At 43.8% G+C, this 15,037-nt stretch overlaps 1 protein-coding gene across 6 annotated transcripts in view; it reads left to right on the forward strand.

The window, feature by feature from the left end:
- Positions 1-6,576: 6,576 nt before the first annotated feature.
- STAC3 (SH3 and cysteine rich domain 3) overlaps positions 6,577-15,037 on the forward strand; it is a 68,348-nt gene continuing 59,887 nt past the window's right edge. For 2 of the 6 annotated variants that reach the window (XM_030196633.1, XM_030196634.1), the window contains exons 1-4: positions 6,577-6,753; positions 10,321-10,416; positions 10,876-10,951; positions 11,821-11,887. In XM_030196633.1, coding sequence (XP_030052493.1) covers positions 10,353-10,416; positions 10,876-10,951; positions 11,821-11,887 — 207 coding nt within the window. In that variant the 5' untranslated portion in view covers positions 6,577-6,753; positions 10,321-10,352. Of the gene's footprint in view, positions 6,754-10,320; positions 10,417-10,875; positions 10,952-11,814; positions 11,888-15,037 lie in introns of those variants that run through there. The other 4 variants (XM_030196636.1, XM_030196635.1, XM_030196637.1 and 1 more) reach the window with 3 other exon arrangements.

Genomic DNA, 15,037 nt, shown 5'->3' on the forward strand with positions numbered 1-15,037 from the left:
TTATGTTGCTTACAAACTTATCAGTCTTGCTGCAGCTTTCTGAATCAGCTGGAGTTGCTGCAAACCCTTTGAAGTCAGATCAATGTATAGTGCATTACAGTAATCCATTCTTGATATTATATGATATGAACCACTGTGACAAGACTTACCTTCTCAATGTATGGAGAGAGACAGCATAGTTAACGCAGATGAGAGAAGCAGCTCCTGAAGGCTTGAGTTTGTGGGGGGGGGGGGGGGGGGGGGGTGGATCAGTGTAAGTGCTATCTAGCTGTACCTCAAGGTTCCTGACTTCAGATTTAAGGAGGAATTTGTATGTCCCAAAAGAATTACTATTACCGAGGTATGGGAGTTTTCCAAAGACCTATATGTTAGATGGGGAGACCTTTTCAATTTGCTTGTACTAACTGCAAGATTCATAATGGCAGTTAAATGGAAACCCTCCCAGTATTGAAGATTGGTATTTGAAAGTAATAAATTATGGCGCAAAAGCACTTTATTGTGAAAGTAAAGGGGAAAGTCAGCAAAGTCAAACAAGTTTTGGTAAAGGGCAGAACAGCTCCCTCCTGGTGCCCCTCAGCATACTTACGCCCCTTTAAATATTAGCTATATAGAGTGCTATTGGTGCTAGACAAACAGATCTTGAGAATGACTGACTTTGTCTGCAGTGTGCCCAGCAGTATTTCCTGCCTCCCAACCACCAGTCCCGCCTCCCATCACCAGCTCTGGCACAGACCGTATAAGTCTGCCCTCCACTATCCTCACCTCCCAACCACCAACCCCTCTTCCCCCACCTGCTCCGCCACTCAATTTCGGCTAAGCTTCTGAGGATCCATTCCTACTGCACAGGATTCCTTTATGCATATCCCACGCATGTTTGAAATCCGTTACCGTTTTCATCTCCACCACCTCCCGCGGGAGGGCATTCCAAGCATCCACCACCCTCTCTGTGAAAAAATATTTCCTGACATCTTTCCTGAGTCTGACCCCCTTCAATCTCATTTCATGTCCTCTCGTTCTACCACCTTCCCATCTCCGGAAAAGATTTGTTTGCGGATTAATACCTTTCAAGTATTTGAACGTCTTTATCATATCATCCCTGTTCCTCCTTTCCTCCAGAGTATACATGTTCAGGTCAGCAAGTCTCTGCTCATAAGTCTTGGAACGCAAATCCCATACCATTCTCATAGCTTTTCTCTACACCGCTTCCATTTTTTTAACATCCTTCGCAAGGTACGGTCTCCAAAACTGAACACAATACTCCAGGTGGGGCCTCACCAACGACTTGTACAGGGGCATCAACACTTCTTTTCTTCTGCTGATCACACCTCTCTCTATACAGCCTAGCAACCTTCTCGCTACGGCCACAGCCTTGTCACACTGTTTCGTCGCCTTCAGATCCTCGGATACTATCACCCCAAGATCCCTCTCCCCCTCAGTACCTATCAGACTCTCACCACCTAACACATAAGTCTCTCGTGGGTTTCTACTCCCTAAATGCATCACTTTGCATTTCTTCGCATTGAATTTTAATTGCCAAACCTTAGACCATTCTTCTAGCTTCCTCAGATCCTTTTCATGCTTTCCACTCCCTCCCGGGTGTCCACTCTGTTGCAAATCTTAGTATCATCCGCAAATAGGCAAACTTTACCTTCTAACCCTTCGGCAATGTCACTCACAAATATATTGAACAGAATCGGCCCCAGCACCGATCCCTGAGGCACTCCACTACTCACCTTTCCCTCCTCCGAGCGAACTCCATTTACCACCACCCTCTGTCGTCTGTCCGTCAACCAGTTCCTAATCCAGTTCACCACTTCGGGACCTATCTTCAGCCCATCGAGTTTATTTAAGAGCCTCCTGTGGGGAACCGTGTCAAAAGCTTTTCTAAAATCTAAGTAGATTACGTCTATAGCACGTCGATGATTCAATTCTCCAGTTACCCAATCAAAGAATTCAATGAGATTCGTTTGGCACGATTTCTCTCTGGCAAAACCATGTTGTCTTGGATCTTGCAACTTATTGGCTTCCAGGAAATTCACTATCCTTTCCTTCAGCATGGCTTCCATTACTTTTCCAATAACCGAAGTGAGGCTTACCGGCCTGTAGTTTCCAGCTTCTTCCCTATCACCACTTTTGTGAAGAGGGACCACCTCCGCCATTCTCCAATCCTTCGGAACCTCTCCCGACTCCAAGGATTTATTAAACAACTCTTTAAGAGGACTCACCAGAACCTCTCTGAGCTCCCTCAATATTCTGGGGTGGATCCCGTCCGGTCCCATGGCTTTGTCCACCTTTAGCTTTCCAAGTTGTTGATACACACTCAGGCTCATTTTCAAAGCACTTAGCCTCCCAAAGTTCCATAGAAACCTATGGAACTTAGCCTCCCAAAGTGCTTTGAAAATATGCCTCACTCTCTTCCGTGAACGGTGCTATCTCCATTCCATTCTCAGGTGTACTTTTGCCAGTCCCTTGCGGTCCTTCTCCAGGATTTTCTTCAGTGAAAACAGAACAAAAGTATCTATTTAGCAAATTGGCTTTTTCTTCATCATTATCTACATAGCGGTTCGCTGTATCTTTTAGTCTCACAATTCCCTTTTTAGTCATTCTCCTTTCACTAATATACCTGAAGAAATTTTTGTCGCCCCTCCTTACATTTCTAGCCATTTGTTCTTCCGCTTGCGCCTTCGCCAGACGTACCTCTCTCTTGGCTTCTTTCAGTTTCATCCGGTATTCCTCCCCGTGTTCCTCTTCTTGAGATTTTCTATATCTCTGGAACGCTAACTCTTTAGCCTTTATTTTCTCAGCCACTTGCTTGGAGACCCATATCGGTTTCCTTTTTCTCTTGCTTTTATTTACTCTCCCTACATAAAGGTCTGTGGCCCTATTTATTACTTCTTTCAGCCTGGACCACTGCCCTTCCACTTCTTGTACGTCCTCCCAGCCCATCAGCTTCTTCCTCAGGTATTCCCCCATTTTACTAAAGTCAGCATGCTTGAAATCCAGGACTTTGAGTTTAGAGTGGCCGCCCTCCACTTCAGCTGTCATATCAAACCAAACCGTTTGATGGTCACTGCTTCCCAGGTGTGACCCACTCGGACATTTGACACACTATCCCCATTTGTGAGCACCAGATCCAGCGTCGCTCCCTCCCTCGTGGGTTCCATCACAATTTGTCTCAGCAGAGCACTTTAGAAAGCATCCACGATCTCTCTACTTCTTTCCAATTTGGCAGATGGAACCTTCCAATCTACATCCGGCAGATTGAAATCTCCCATCAACAGAACCTCTTTTTTCTTTCCTAATTTTTGAATATCTGCGATCAGATCTTTATCTAGTTCCTCTAATTGTGTCGGGGGTCTGTAGACAACACCCACGTGGACAGAGGTTCTATCATCTCTTTTTAAGGTGATCCATATCGCTTCTTCCTTTCCCCAGGTCCCTGTCATTTCAGTCGCCATGATATCATTCCTCACATACAGAGCTACTCCTCCACCTTTACGACCCTCTCTATCCTTCCGAAATAGATTATAGCCTGGTATGCTTGCATCCCATTTGTGGGAACCGTTGAGCCACGTCTCTGTGATTGCAACAACATCTAAGTCTGCCTCCAACATCAGGGCTTGAAGGTCATGAACTTTATTGCTTAGACTACGAGCATTTGTGGCCATCGCTTTCCATCTATATTTCCTGGTATGTGTTTCAACATTAGTGATTTGGGGGTGTCTTTTCACTTTGGGTACCTTCATGTCTTTTTGTTCCAACTTTATTGCTTTTTCCTCTGCCTCAGTTCTATTTTCAGGAGCATCACAGTGCTGTAATGGAGCAAAAGAATTCTTTAGTGGCAACACTTGTGAGGGCGGATGCTTCTGTGTCACATGACGATGTCTGCCTGAGCCTACTGTGAACCATCTGTTCTTATGTGGTTTTATTCTTTGAGGCAGTGGTGAGAAGTTATTTTTCTGTGCAGTCCTAGAAGCTGCTTTAATTGCATCCAATTCTTGCATTACTTTACTGAGCTCTTGTTTAAAACTAGATAGCTGAAGACAGATAGGACACGCTTTAAGTCTCCAGATGAATGGCCTTGAAACTAAAGCACCACAATTATTGCAGAGAATAAAAGTCATCCTGATTGGTTGAAATGGGTATGAACAGGTGTACTATGTTGGGTTAACAGTCTGCAGACTTCCTGTGTATGATTGAGGAGTAAAGGTAATGAGGTTTGGTTTATCTATAAATGAGAGGGAAAACCTGGGGTGTGTGGGATGTGGGGAGGATGGGTGACCTTTGGCCTGCTGTTTTGCCTGTGGTGTGAGGCTGGAAATCGGGGATTCGCCTTGTTACACGTGGGCTGATACTGGAAGGAGAAGAGTACCTGTGTCTCATCTGTGCTGTACTACCAGGCATCTTTTAATTACCAACCAAAAAATACTGCAGAGATTGTCAGGTCCCAAATAACCAGCTTGGAGAAGAGAACTTCTATAGTCCATGAACCAAAACAGTGCTTATTTGAATATCATACCAGCCTCCCAACTCTTCAAAGGTGGCAAGAACTAGTACTACATGGTTCAACAACTGTAAGTTTATCAATTCTTTGTTAATACTTGAACTGCCGCTGAACAGCTGGAGTGTAAATATACTCTTGGGAGAACTGTACAGTTGTCACGATAAGTGGAAGGAAATGTCTGTGTATAAAATTCGGTTGCCCTTCATTTAAACTGCCTCTGAATAATTGCCCCTGATTTGTTTTAACATGTGCCTGTTTTTTTGAAGTAAACTATTAATTATTGTGGCTCAGAGCACATCAATGGTGTGGTCTGCATTTATTTGATATCTGAGTGACAGTGAACGTGGGGAGCATAGCCTTCTCCAGTCCTGGCCCATGCCCTAAAACAAAATATTGTATACCCAACCAGCTGTCTGCTCCAGAGCACACACTAGGCAGCTGCCTAGGGTGACCCGAAAGGCCAGGGCTTATAGGTGTTTATAAATTGTAAATGTGTTTGTTTTCCAGCTAATCAGTGGTTCTTTGAGGATACAAAAATTCAGTTTTTGTTAATGTTTCCTCACTGGGTCATTTGGCTCATCACTGCAGAAAGAGAGGCAATTCTGTGATGGGGAGCTCACATTTATATACCCTTTACACCCCTAAATACTCAGAATACTAGCACTTGCATGCATTTAAATATACACTTACCTGCAAAAGTACTAGCACGGTGCTTAACATGGATGGCCCAAGACGAGATGCTGCCCCCTGCAACCCCTGGGCCAACAGAGGAGGAAAGAAGCTGTGCCAGAAGCGTAGCTAGGTGGGGGTGCCAGGGGAGCATCCGCTCCCCCAAATGGACTTTCGCCAGTGTTGGCGCCTATTTTGTACACAATCTTTCACATTTTAAACAGGTGCTGGCGGCAGTCCGCTCTCCGCTCCCCCCCGTGCCTTGAACCTGGCTATGCTTCTGAACTGTGCATCAGGTTGTGTCATCGTTGTCTGCCGCTTTGGTACTGAAAGCAAACTTTGAACCTCATGGAACACCGGAAAGCCCTGAGGTTCAGTGTCTGCATTCATCAACAGAGCAGCAAAGGAGGAAATGACCCATCCTGCAGCTGTTTTTCTCCTCCTCTCCTTCTTCTCTGCTAGTGGTGGTCAGTGCTGGGTCAGGAGTTTCTATGGGGTGGAAGAGGCATGGAGGAGGTAAGTGGGGGCAGGTGCTATGGAGGGAGGACACATGTACATGTGCTGGGAGAGGGAAGATGGATGGATGGAGAGGAGCAGTGCTTCCTAGACCCTTTGTAGAATTCTGCACTTCCATCTGCAATGCACAGTAGCAAAAAATCCCCATCCCCACCCCGGAAGAATATGCTGCACATCCCTATTAATGCCTTGGAGCAGGTTAAAGGAATGGGTAAAAATAAAATAAGAATTTCAAATACTCATGCTTTGATCCATTCGCATGAGTTTGAGTGTGTGTGTGTCTGCTCTTCCTCAAGGATTTCATCTCTTGTAATTCAAGCAAGGGAAAATGAGTCTATGGGGGGGGGGGGGGGGGGGAGAGGAATGTTCAGAAAGCACGGCCAGAATTTTGACCGTTTCTTAAACTTAACGCTTTTGGTATTATGGTAACCCCAATTTTTATGCCTACTTTTTAACTTCTGTCTCACGGTGCTCTTGCATAAGATTTTTTGCTTGCAATAGTATGTTGAATTTTCTTCCCTTCCAGAGCACAAGGGAAACAAAATCTTTGGACAAACATACTTGACTAGACTAGTGTGAACTCTCTTACCCTTGTAGGCATTATACGTTTTTGTTCTGCCCTAATTTTACTCTAATCCATCAAATTGGTCCTAAACCCCTCTGTATTGTAGAATCCTCCTGCTGGCCCCTGGTTCCTGGCTGCTAATCTACTGAACCCCATCTTCCATTTTCAGTACTGTAGTTTCTCTCTCCTGTTTGCCTTGTGGGCGTTATCTTCGCAGTCTTGAATGACTTGATGTGCTGGTGGTCCTTATGAAGTATCTGATTTCTCACTGTCAGCCCAGGGGATCAGCTGTTTGTTTCCCTCCAACTCTGTCACTCCCAGTACTAGGTTCAGGAGCTTCTGCCTTAACAGCAAAAGGGGGAGACAAAAGTATCTAGATACTTTGGAGGGTGCATTTTTCAGTTTGAAAGCAACAACTCCAGAGAAGGAATAATAAATATATGGGGTACAGCTTTTCACTGGCTTCGGATTTAACCAACTCCTAAAGTAATATTTAGAGGTAAGTCCTAATGTTGTGTCTGGTTTCACACTGTAGCATGGCTACACCATTATTTAAAGTGCTGATTCTAGTGGAATGAACTGTACAAAGAGTAACTTTTTTGTTTCTTAATCTGTTTTAGAAGGTGAGTGGGTTAAAGATACACGAGTGTCTTTCTCTCTCATACAGCCCACTCTTTTTGTTTGACACCTCCATGAGACCTAGTGGAAAGATCTGAAAAGTTACTTCCAGCTTTTTAAACTCTAGGAATGCCACCCCACCCATGTCAGTGTCAGTCTGTTTTTAGTCCTGTGACAAACTCCTGTCAGCAACTTAAAATAGTGAGAGACCCTAAACTGAGTTCTGTGATGGAGTGCAGCAAGACCAGATGGAAATTTAGAGCAGCAATGATTTTATTTTGTGATTACTCAGGCTGGAAAGATTGCTTCTCAGCCTCTTCTGAGAAACTGGCCTGTTCCTCTCAGCCTCACTTTGATTAGGTTCCAGGTCTGGGCCCTGAACTGATGGAGTCCTTAGTCTTTTGGCTGAGAATGTGTGTAATATGGAGGGTTAATGGCCCCCTCCCCAAACTTAAGTAGACACATAATTACCATGCCCAAAATACGAGGGGAAAGGGGCTGGGATTTGATATACCACCTTTCTGTGGTTATAATCCAAGTGGTTTACATATTATATACAGGTACTTGGGGCAATGGAGAGTGTTAAGTGACTTGCCCACAAGGAGCTGCAGTGGAAATTGAACCCAGTTCCCCTGTTTCTCTGGCCTCTGCACTATCCATTAGGTTACTACTGAACTTCACAAAGAAGATTAAGCCTGATAAAAATGGACTCAGTTCTTCATGTTTCTCCACTTATTCAAAAGACTATTGATTTTGGTGTGCGCGTAGAACACAAAAGGTGTGCACAGCTGTTTCCTATGAGTTCATTCTTCAGCTGTTTACATTTTAGATACATTAAGCTAGCTTGTCACAGGTTTCTGATGATAAACAGTACAGCAGCAACCTGCTATAAATGTCAGAGCAGCAAGAGTACTTACAGAATAGACTCCTCTCATTCTGCTTTATTGTAAAATTATTTTTCAGTCGCTACTCAATAAAAAAAAAAAGAAGTCCAAAAATTTCACGGAAAAGAGAACAAGAACAAACAAAGAGTGGAGTAAAAGCACATAAAACAGTGTGTGAATAAAATCAGCCTTTATTAAAAGGACCCAACACGGTCGCCATGTTTGGGCTAAAAAGTCTGCATCAGGGGTCTAAAAGCAACAAATATAAACTACATAATTTAGAACATGAACATTACACACTTACTAAATACATGAAGGCTGTAACAAGTAACATGAAAGATGATAAAACCTTACAGATAATGCAATAAAACAGTGTAATTGCCATTAAATACATCTATCTATCTATCTATCTATCTATCTATCTATCTATCTATCTATCTATCTATCTATCTATCTATCTATCTGAATACAGAGAATATAAACATCAGTTATAAGAAGGGAAAGGAGTAGTGACCACAAAAATAAATACATAAGTCTGTAGCATGGCTGGAAAACAAGATTAGAAAATGAAAATTAGCTTAAAACAAAAGCCAAAACATGGTGACCATGTTGAGTCCTTTTAATAAAGGCTGATTTTCTTCACACGCTGTTTTATGTGGTTTTACTCCAGTCTTTGTTCTCAGTCGATACACATGCATTGCTTGTGGCATATTATGGTTGTAAAGATACTTAGCATTATTTCAGATGTGCAGATCCTCCCTTTTGCAGTAATACTATATCCACTGCTCCACGTCTTGCGTTTTCTCTTACAGTTTTAAGTCTTGCCTCCTAGAATGTGAAGTCGTCAGGAAAAGAAAAGGGGCCAGGGCTGGGGAGAGTGTGGATATGCACAGACAGGGAGAGGGGCCTTGGGGCGATGGGTGTCCAAGGATCTGAAAGTGACAAAACAGTGTGATAAGGCAGTGACCATAGCCAGAAGGGTGTTTGGCTGCATACAGAGAGACATAACCAGCAGGAGAAAGGAAGTGTTGATGCCCCTGTACAAGTAGTTGGCGAGGCCCCACCTGGAGTATTGTGTTCAGTTTTCGAGGCCGTATCTTGCTAAAGATTTGAAGGGGTCCAGAGGAAAGTGACAAAAATGATATGGGCCCTGTGCCAAAAGACCTATGAGAAGAAACTGGAGGACCTGAATATGTATGCCCTAGAAGAAAGAATGGGCAGGGGAGATATGATACAGACATTTAAATACTTGAAAGGTATTAATATAGCAACAAATCTTTTCCAGAGAAAGAGAAACTGTAAAACTAGAGGACATCAACTGAGGTTGTGGGGTAGTAGACTTAGGAGTAATGTCAGAAAATTCTTTTTCACAGAGAGGGTGGTCGATGCCTGGAATGCCCTCCAAAATGAGGTGGTAGAGATAAAAACGGTGACGGAATTCAAAAAGGCATGGGATGAACACAGAGGAACCTATTTAGAAAATGGGATGGCATAAAAAAATCCCCAGAACTTAAATGACTGCATGTGTGTGGATGTGCCGAGTGGTGTTTTGATGACGGCTGCATCTGTGAAGAATTAAGGCCAGGGCCAGGCAGATTTGTATGGTCTGTGTCCCATATGTGGCAATCTGGTATAGGATGGGCTGGAAAGGGCTTTTCGACAGCAACTTCAGTAGCTGGAATGTGAGGACAGTGCCAGACAGACTTTTATGGTCTGTCGTACAAATGACAAGATGAATTTGGATAGGCTGGAGTGGGCTTTGATGGCAACTCCAGTAGTTGGAACGTAAGGACAGTGCCAGGCGAACTTCCACGGTCTATGTCCCAGAAACGCCAAAGAATGGCCATGATCACGTTCATTGTTGGTTTAATCATGAATTGATGATGAGGGTGACTGGTGGGCTGATGGATGGACCATTCAGGTCTTTATCTGCCATCATTTATTTATGTTACTGTGTAAATTCCAATGAAGCCAAAACTCCTATATTTTTCCTTTGATATTCTGCCCTCCCCCTTCAGTTGTGCCTAATATTACAGTGGTGGTATCGCCCAATTTAGCTGTCGATGCCCTTTTTGCACCATTGTAGCATCAGTTTCCGCTGATTAAGCTTGGGAGTCACCCCCTTGTGTGACAGACTGAATCCTGCTTGTTGACAGAAAAAGCAATGTTGGTCACCTGTAGCCAGTGGCATACCAAGGGGGGGGGGGGGGACGGTGGGGGCAGTCCGCCCCGGGTGCATGCCGCTGGGGGGTGCTGCGGCGCAATCCTGCTCCTCCGAGTTCGCTAAACTTCGTTCGTTCACTGCAGCTCCCTCTGCCCCGGAACAGGTTTAGCGAACTCGGAGGAGCAGACGCGCGCCGCGGCACCCCCCCCCCCAGCGGCGTGCACCCAGGGTGGGGGGTCTCATTTCGCCGGAGAGGGGGGTGTCATCTAGCAGGGGGCGTGTTGCACCCGGGGGGGCGCAATGGCGCTCCGCCCCGGGTGCCATCCAGGCCAGGAACGCCACTGCCTGTAGCACAATCCTACACACCTCTCTGAGCTGTTTTTTTCTTCAACTTTTTTAGAACTAACTGAATTGCTGAGGAGACAACTATGTATGGGAAAGGCTTCACATACTTGGAACTTTATACTACGTTCTAAGCTATGGGAGAGTAGGTACATAAGTACATAAGTATTGCCATACTGGGAAAGACCGAAGGTCCATCAAGCCTAGCATCCTGTTTCCAACAGTGGCCAATCCAGATCACAAATATCTGGCAAGATCCCAAAAAGTACAAAACATTTTATACTGCTTATCCCAGAAATAGTGGATTTTCACCAAGTCCATTTAATAACGGTCTATGGACTTTTCCTTTCGGAAGCTGTCCAAACCTTTTTTAAACTCCGCTAAGCTAACCGCCTTTACCACATTCTCTGGCAACGAATTCCAGAGTTTAATTACACGTTGAGTGAAGAAAAATGTTCTCCGATTCGTTTTAAATTTACTACATTGTACCTTCATCGCATGCCCCCTAGTCCTAGTATTTTTGGAAAGCGTGAACAGACGCTTCACATCTACCCGTTCAACTCCACTCATTATTTTATAGACCTCTATCATATCTCCCCTCAGCCGCCTTTTCTCCTGGTACCACTGGATGACATCATCCACTTGTGTGCCTTATCAATCCTGCTGTTTATAGAAGACATTTGTTACAGGTAAACAGCATTGCTTTATGAACCAGCCAGGTGAACATGAACATGAAGTTTGTGCAACCACATGTTCAGGGCCATCTTTAGGTCAGTAGGCCCACGGCAGTAGGAGGCCCTGTGGTGTGATGGGCCCCATCTTTATACCAGCTCTCTCTCAGAGGAGTGGCAAGTTGTTTGTGAATGCAGAGCACATGAAAAGTTCTAAATGTATTTGCACTAGGCCCCACTTAGGTTCTGTATGGCACCTTCTTGGGACAATTCTTATGCTGGTCCAATGAAAGGTGTCAGCCTGCAGAGTATTTTTTTTTCCCTAGAACAAATATGTCAACTAAAACCATACCCTAACAATTGCAGTGCTGCTATTGCTGTACTGTTTGCCATCAGGCATCCCTACCAGCCCAATCAGTATCTGGAAAGCAACTCCTATTTCAGGCGAAGAACATTTTTTACTTCACTTACTCTTAATAAAAAGGGAGATAGATTGAGTATAACGTGGTGAGGAATAGCTGCAAAGGAATAGATTATTATGTTGTTGAGTGTTGATACCCACTGATTAGATAACCTGCGGCAAAGGGAGGTAAAGTAATTTGTGCAAGATCACAGAGAGAGAGAGAGAGAAAATGTGTACCCATGGCCCAAGGTCCATGACAGAATGGGTTTGATTCAACTTGGCAGTTCTAAGAGAGCTCACACTGTAGTTTGAAGCATCAGACCATAGCTTACATTTTTAAAGAGCCGCTTATGTCACTAGCCACATGCTATAATTGATGCTCTCAAAAATAAAGATGAACATGTTCACGTTGCTTCGGGGAACCTGGAAAGCCAGACGAAGTCTGCCCAAGGTAGTGCTCTAATTGAAATTCTCCTTATTTCAGCATGACAGAAAAAGAGATGTTAGATCCACCTGCTTCCCCGGGACAAGCTGAAAATGAAGGAAACACAGTGAGTTCTTATTTTTAAGACACCTTTGCAGGGGCGTAGCCAGACACCCAATTTTGGGAGGGCCTGGGCCCAAGATGGGTGGGCAGAAGAACTCTGCCTTGTCCAACAAGTGATTTGGTCTCTCCCTCGCTCACCTGCATGCCATATGGTCTCTCAAATATCCCCCTCCCCTGCATACCTTGTAAATAGCAGTTTTTCACCGGCAGCGAGCAGCAGCTAATACACATCAGAGGGAAGGCTGTGGGGCCAGTGCAAGCAGTATGTATCAGTCGCTGCTCACTGCAGGCTAAGATCTGCTACTTAAAAGGTATGCAGGCAGGACAGTTGTTGGGGAGTTTTTGGCTAGTGGGGCTTGGGGATCCCTGCCAGCCACATCATAGGTATGTTGCTACTGGGTGGGCCTGAGCCCAAAGTGGATGGGCCTGGGCCCACCCTTGGCTACGCCACTGCACCTTTGGCTTCAGGTGCTTCAGATGGTGCTGGGATGTATAGAGACACTCTGAAAATTCCAGTTGGCCTCTTATACACCATCTTTTCCACTGTTTTGGTTTCCTCCTCCTTTTTACCCTCCCTCTTCTAAATCTTCCTTGGCTCATTTTCGCTCCTGCTTTTACTGAGGAACTTCTAAATTTTGATTTAAACCCAATTTAAATGAGCTTTTTCAGACAACTGTTCTGAAAGCACACTTCCTTTAAAAAGTCCTAGTCTACTGAATAAAAAATTCAAACTGGTAGTGCTGGAATATTTTGCTTTAATATAACACTATCATAGTAGTTGTATTCATATAAAAGCCTCTTGGCCTACTCTGAGGCTGATGCAGAAAGCTACTATGAGTCAGCCACGGGGTTTACATGAAAGTTAATGGCTAAGCAATGCAAAATGAGGTTGAGCACGGGTATTAACTTGTATAATAAACATGACTGTACACTTCATTAAAATAAATGCAAATGTGGTCATTACCAATTCCATAGCAATGCAGGGAAAATATGGGTTTTGATTAACACACAATGTAAAAAAGAATTTTGCAAGGTCAGGGCAGAGTAGAAGGATTTGTTGAGAGGGGATGGTCTAGGGGTAAACTCCTCTCCCCCTATCCTGACCCCCTTACCTCTTATAGCTTTCTGCATTGGTCCCTGGTGTTTAGGGGGCTCCCCTGATCTGACCCAACCCCTTACCCAAGATTAAAAATAAAATTCCCTGGTAGTCTAGTGGTTCCTCTCCCTCCTGACCCAATCTCCTTTTTCCTGACTTAAAAAATATTAATTTTTGATATCTCTTACCTTCTCACCTCCCCCCCCAGGTTTCCTTAACAAGGCAAGAGCTATGCCTGCTTGCTCCTGTCTCTGGCGCTGCTATCTTGAAAAATGGCAGCCCCTGACCCCGTGTGGTGCACCCTGAGATGCACCAGCTGAGGTCACCCTGCCAAATAAGAGAATTTTTTAAGTTGGGGGGGAGGGAGGAAAGGGGGCCACTAGAAGCTAGGGATTTTATTCAGTTTGGGGGTGGGGTCACGAGGGGATGTCACTAGACTACTAGGGATTTTTATTTTTATTGCATTTGTCTACTGAAGCACTGCAGACCCTACTCGTCTGCCTGCCTCCCTCATTTTTTCCGCTGCCCAATGTATGTCCCAAGCATATTTATATTATTCTATTTTTATTGTATTTGTTGTGTTTTATTCAAGAAAATATAGAGCAACAAAGTCCAAGATTATAAGAAGAAACAAAAATAAGATCACTATTACAACAGAATAGACATATTTACATTTTGATAATATTTTAGGCTCACCCATTCCCCTCCCCCAAGCTAAATGACCAGAAGATACCAGGAGACTTTACCCTTATGCCGCTTGACATTTCTCAATTCCAGTAATGTAATGAGTTCAAGATAAAGCTCCTGACTCTTGCGTTTTATTTATTTATTCCATATATACCACCTGTGAGCCCAGTCTCTGGAGGGCTCACAATCTGAGTTTGTACCTGAAGCACTGGAAGGTTAAGTGATTTACCCAAGATCACAAAGAGCTGTAGTGGGATTTGAACTGAGCTCCCCTGGTTTTCAACCTGCTGCTCTGGCCAATTAGGCTGCTCCTCTTCTCCGTGGTTCCATGTTTTGATTTGGGAGCAATTTCAATAATTAATAGAGAACACAATCACTCATTTGCACGCTCTGTTTTTCAATGCTGTTTCTACTGATACACTGAGTGATAGTAAACTCTGTTAATGATATGGGAGAACCCCCAAATGTGTTTGGTTTTTTTTTGCTATCATTTTAAAAATGAGGTGAAATGATATGGAAATTGTTATTTAAAACCTATGCGCATTTCTAGTTATGACTACTTCTGCTGCTAGGCTGTTCTATCTCCTGTGGTAAAACGTTGCTGCTATTTTGAAAAAAAGAGATAAGTGCGGATGTTTTATTACATACTATTTTTTTGAACAAAGATGAGAGATGTTGCACAAAGATAAGAGACATTGTTATACTATGCACCTTTCTGGATAAATGTTTACAATAAAATGCACATTAGTAAATTTTCAAAGGGTGATCTTATGACGATTTGCACCACAACCATTGTTCAATAGAACAAGGAATGCTGAGTTCTGATGGTGTGAGCTGCATTAGTGTCCGATGATCCCCATACAAAAAGATTGAACACTCTATTAAGTTGATGAAGACGACAGAAGTTGAATTATATGCTGCTCCTGCTTAGAATTTCTATATAATATCTATGAGGTTGTAAAGTCCGCGGATACAGTTTCTTTTGTTTGGGACACTATATTTGGTTATTCATACGTAAGTTCCCACAAATAATATACTTATATACGGTCTTCTATTGGAATGCTATGCTGTTCTAGGCATCCACGAACCTTTTAATACCAAAGGCAGTGATAGCATATTGAGCTATTTTATGCTCAACTTTTTCTGTAATGCAGGGGGAATTGTCTCCATAGGTTGCACAATTTTTGGCTACTTTTGGTAATGGGCCAGCTGTCAACACTGCAGAGTCTAGTACCTATGTGGCTGGTTGCCTTTCATCAGCACACAGCATCTTCTGTATGACTGCTGAGGGACGGTAGGAGCTGTAGTAGTAGGTCAGGTCCATATGTCTAGGGTTACCATATGGCTCCAGAAAAAGGAGGACGGATTGAG

The sequence above is a fragment of the Microcaecilia unicolor genome, chromosome 3 (genome assembly GCF_901765095.1).
Source record: "Microcaecilia unicolor chromosome 3, aMicUni1.1, whole genome shotgun sequence".
NCBI lineage: Eukaryota > Metazoa > Chordata > Amphibia > Gymnophiona > Siphonopidae > Microcaecilia > Microcaecilia unicolor.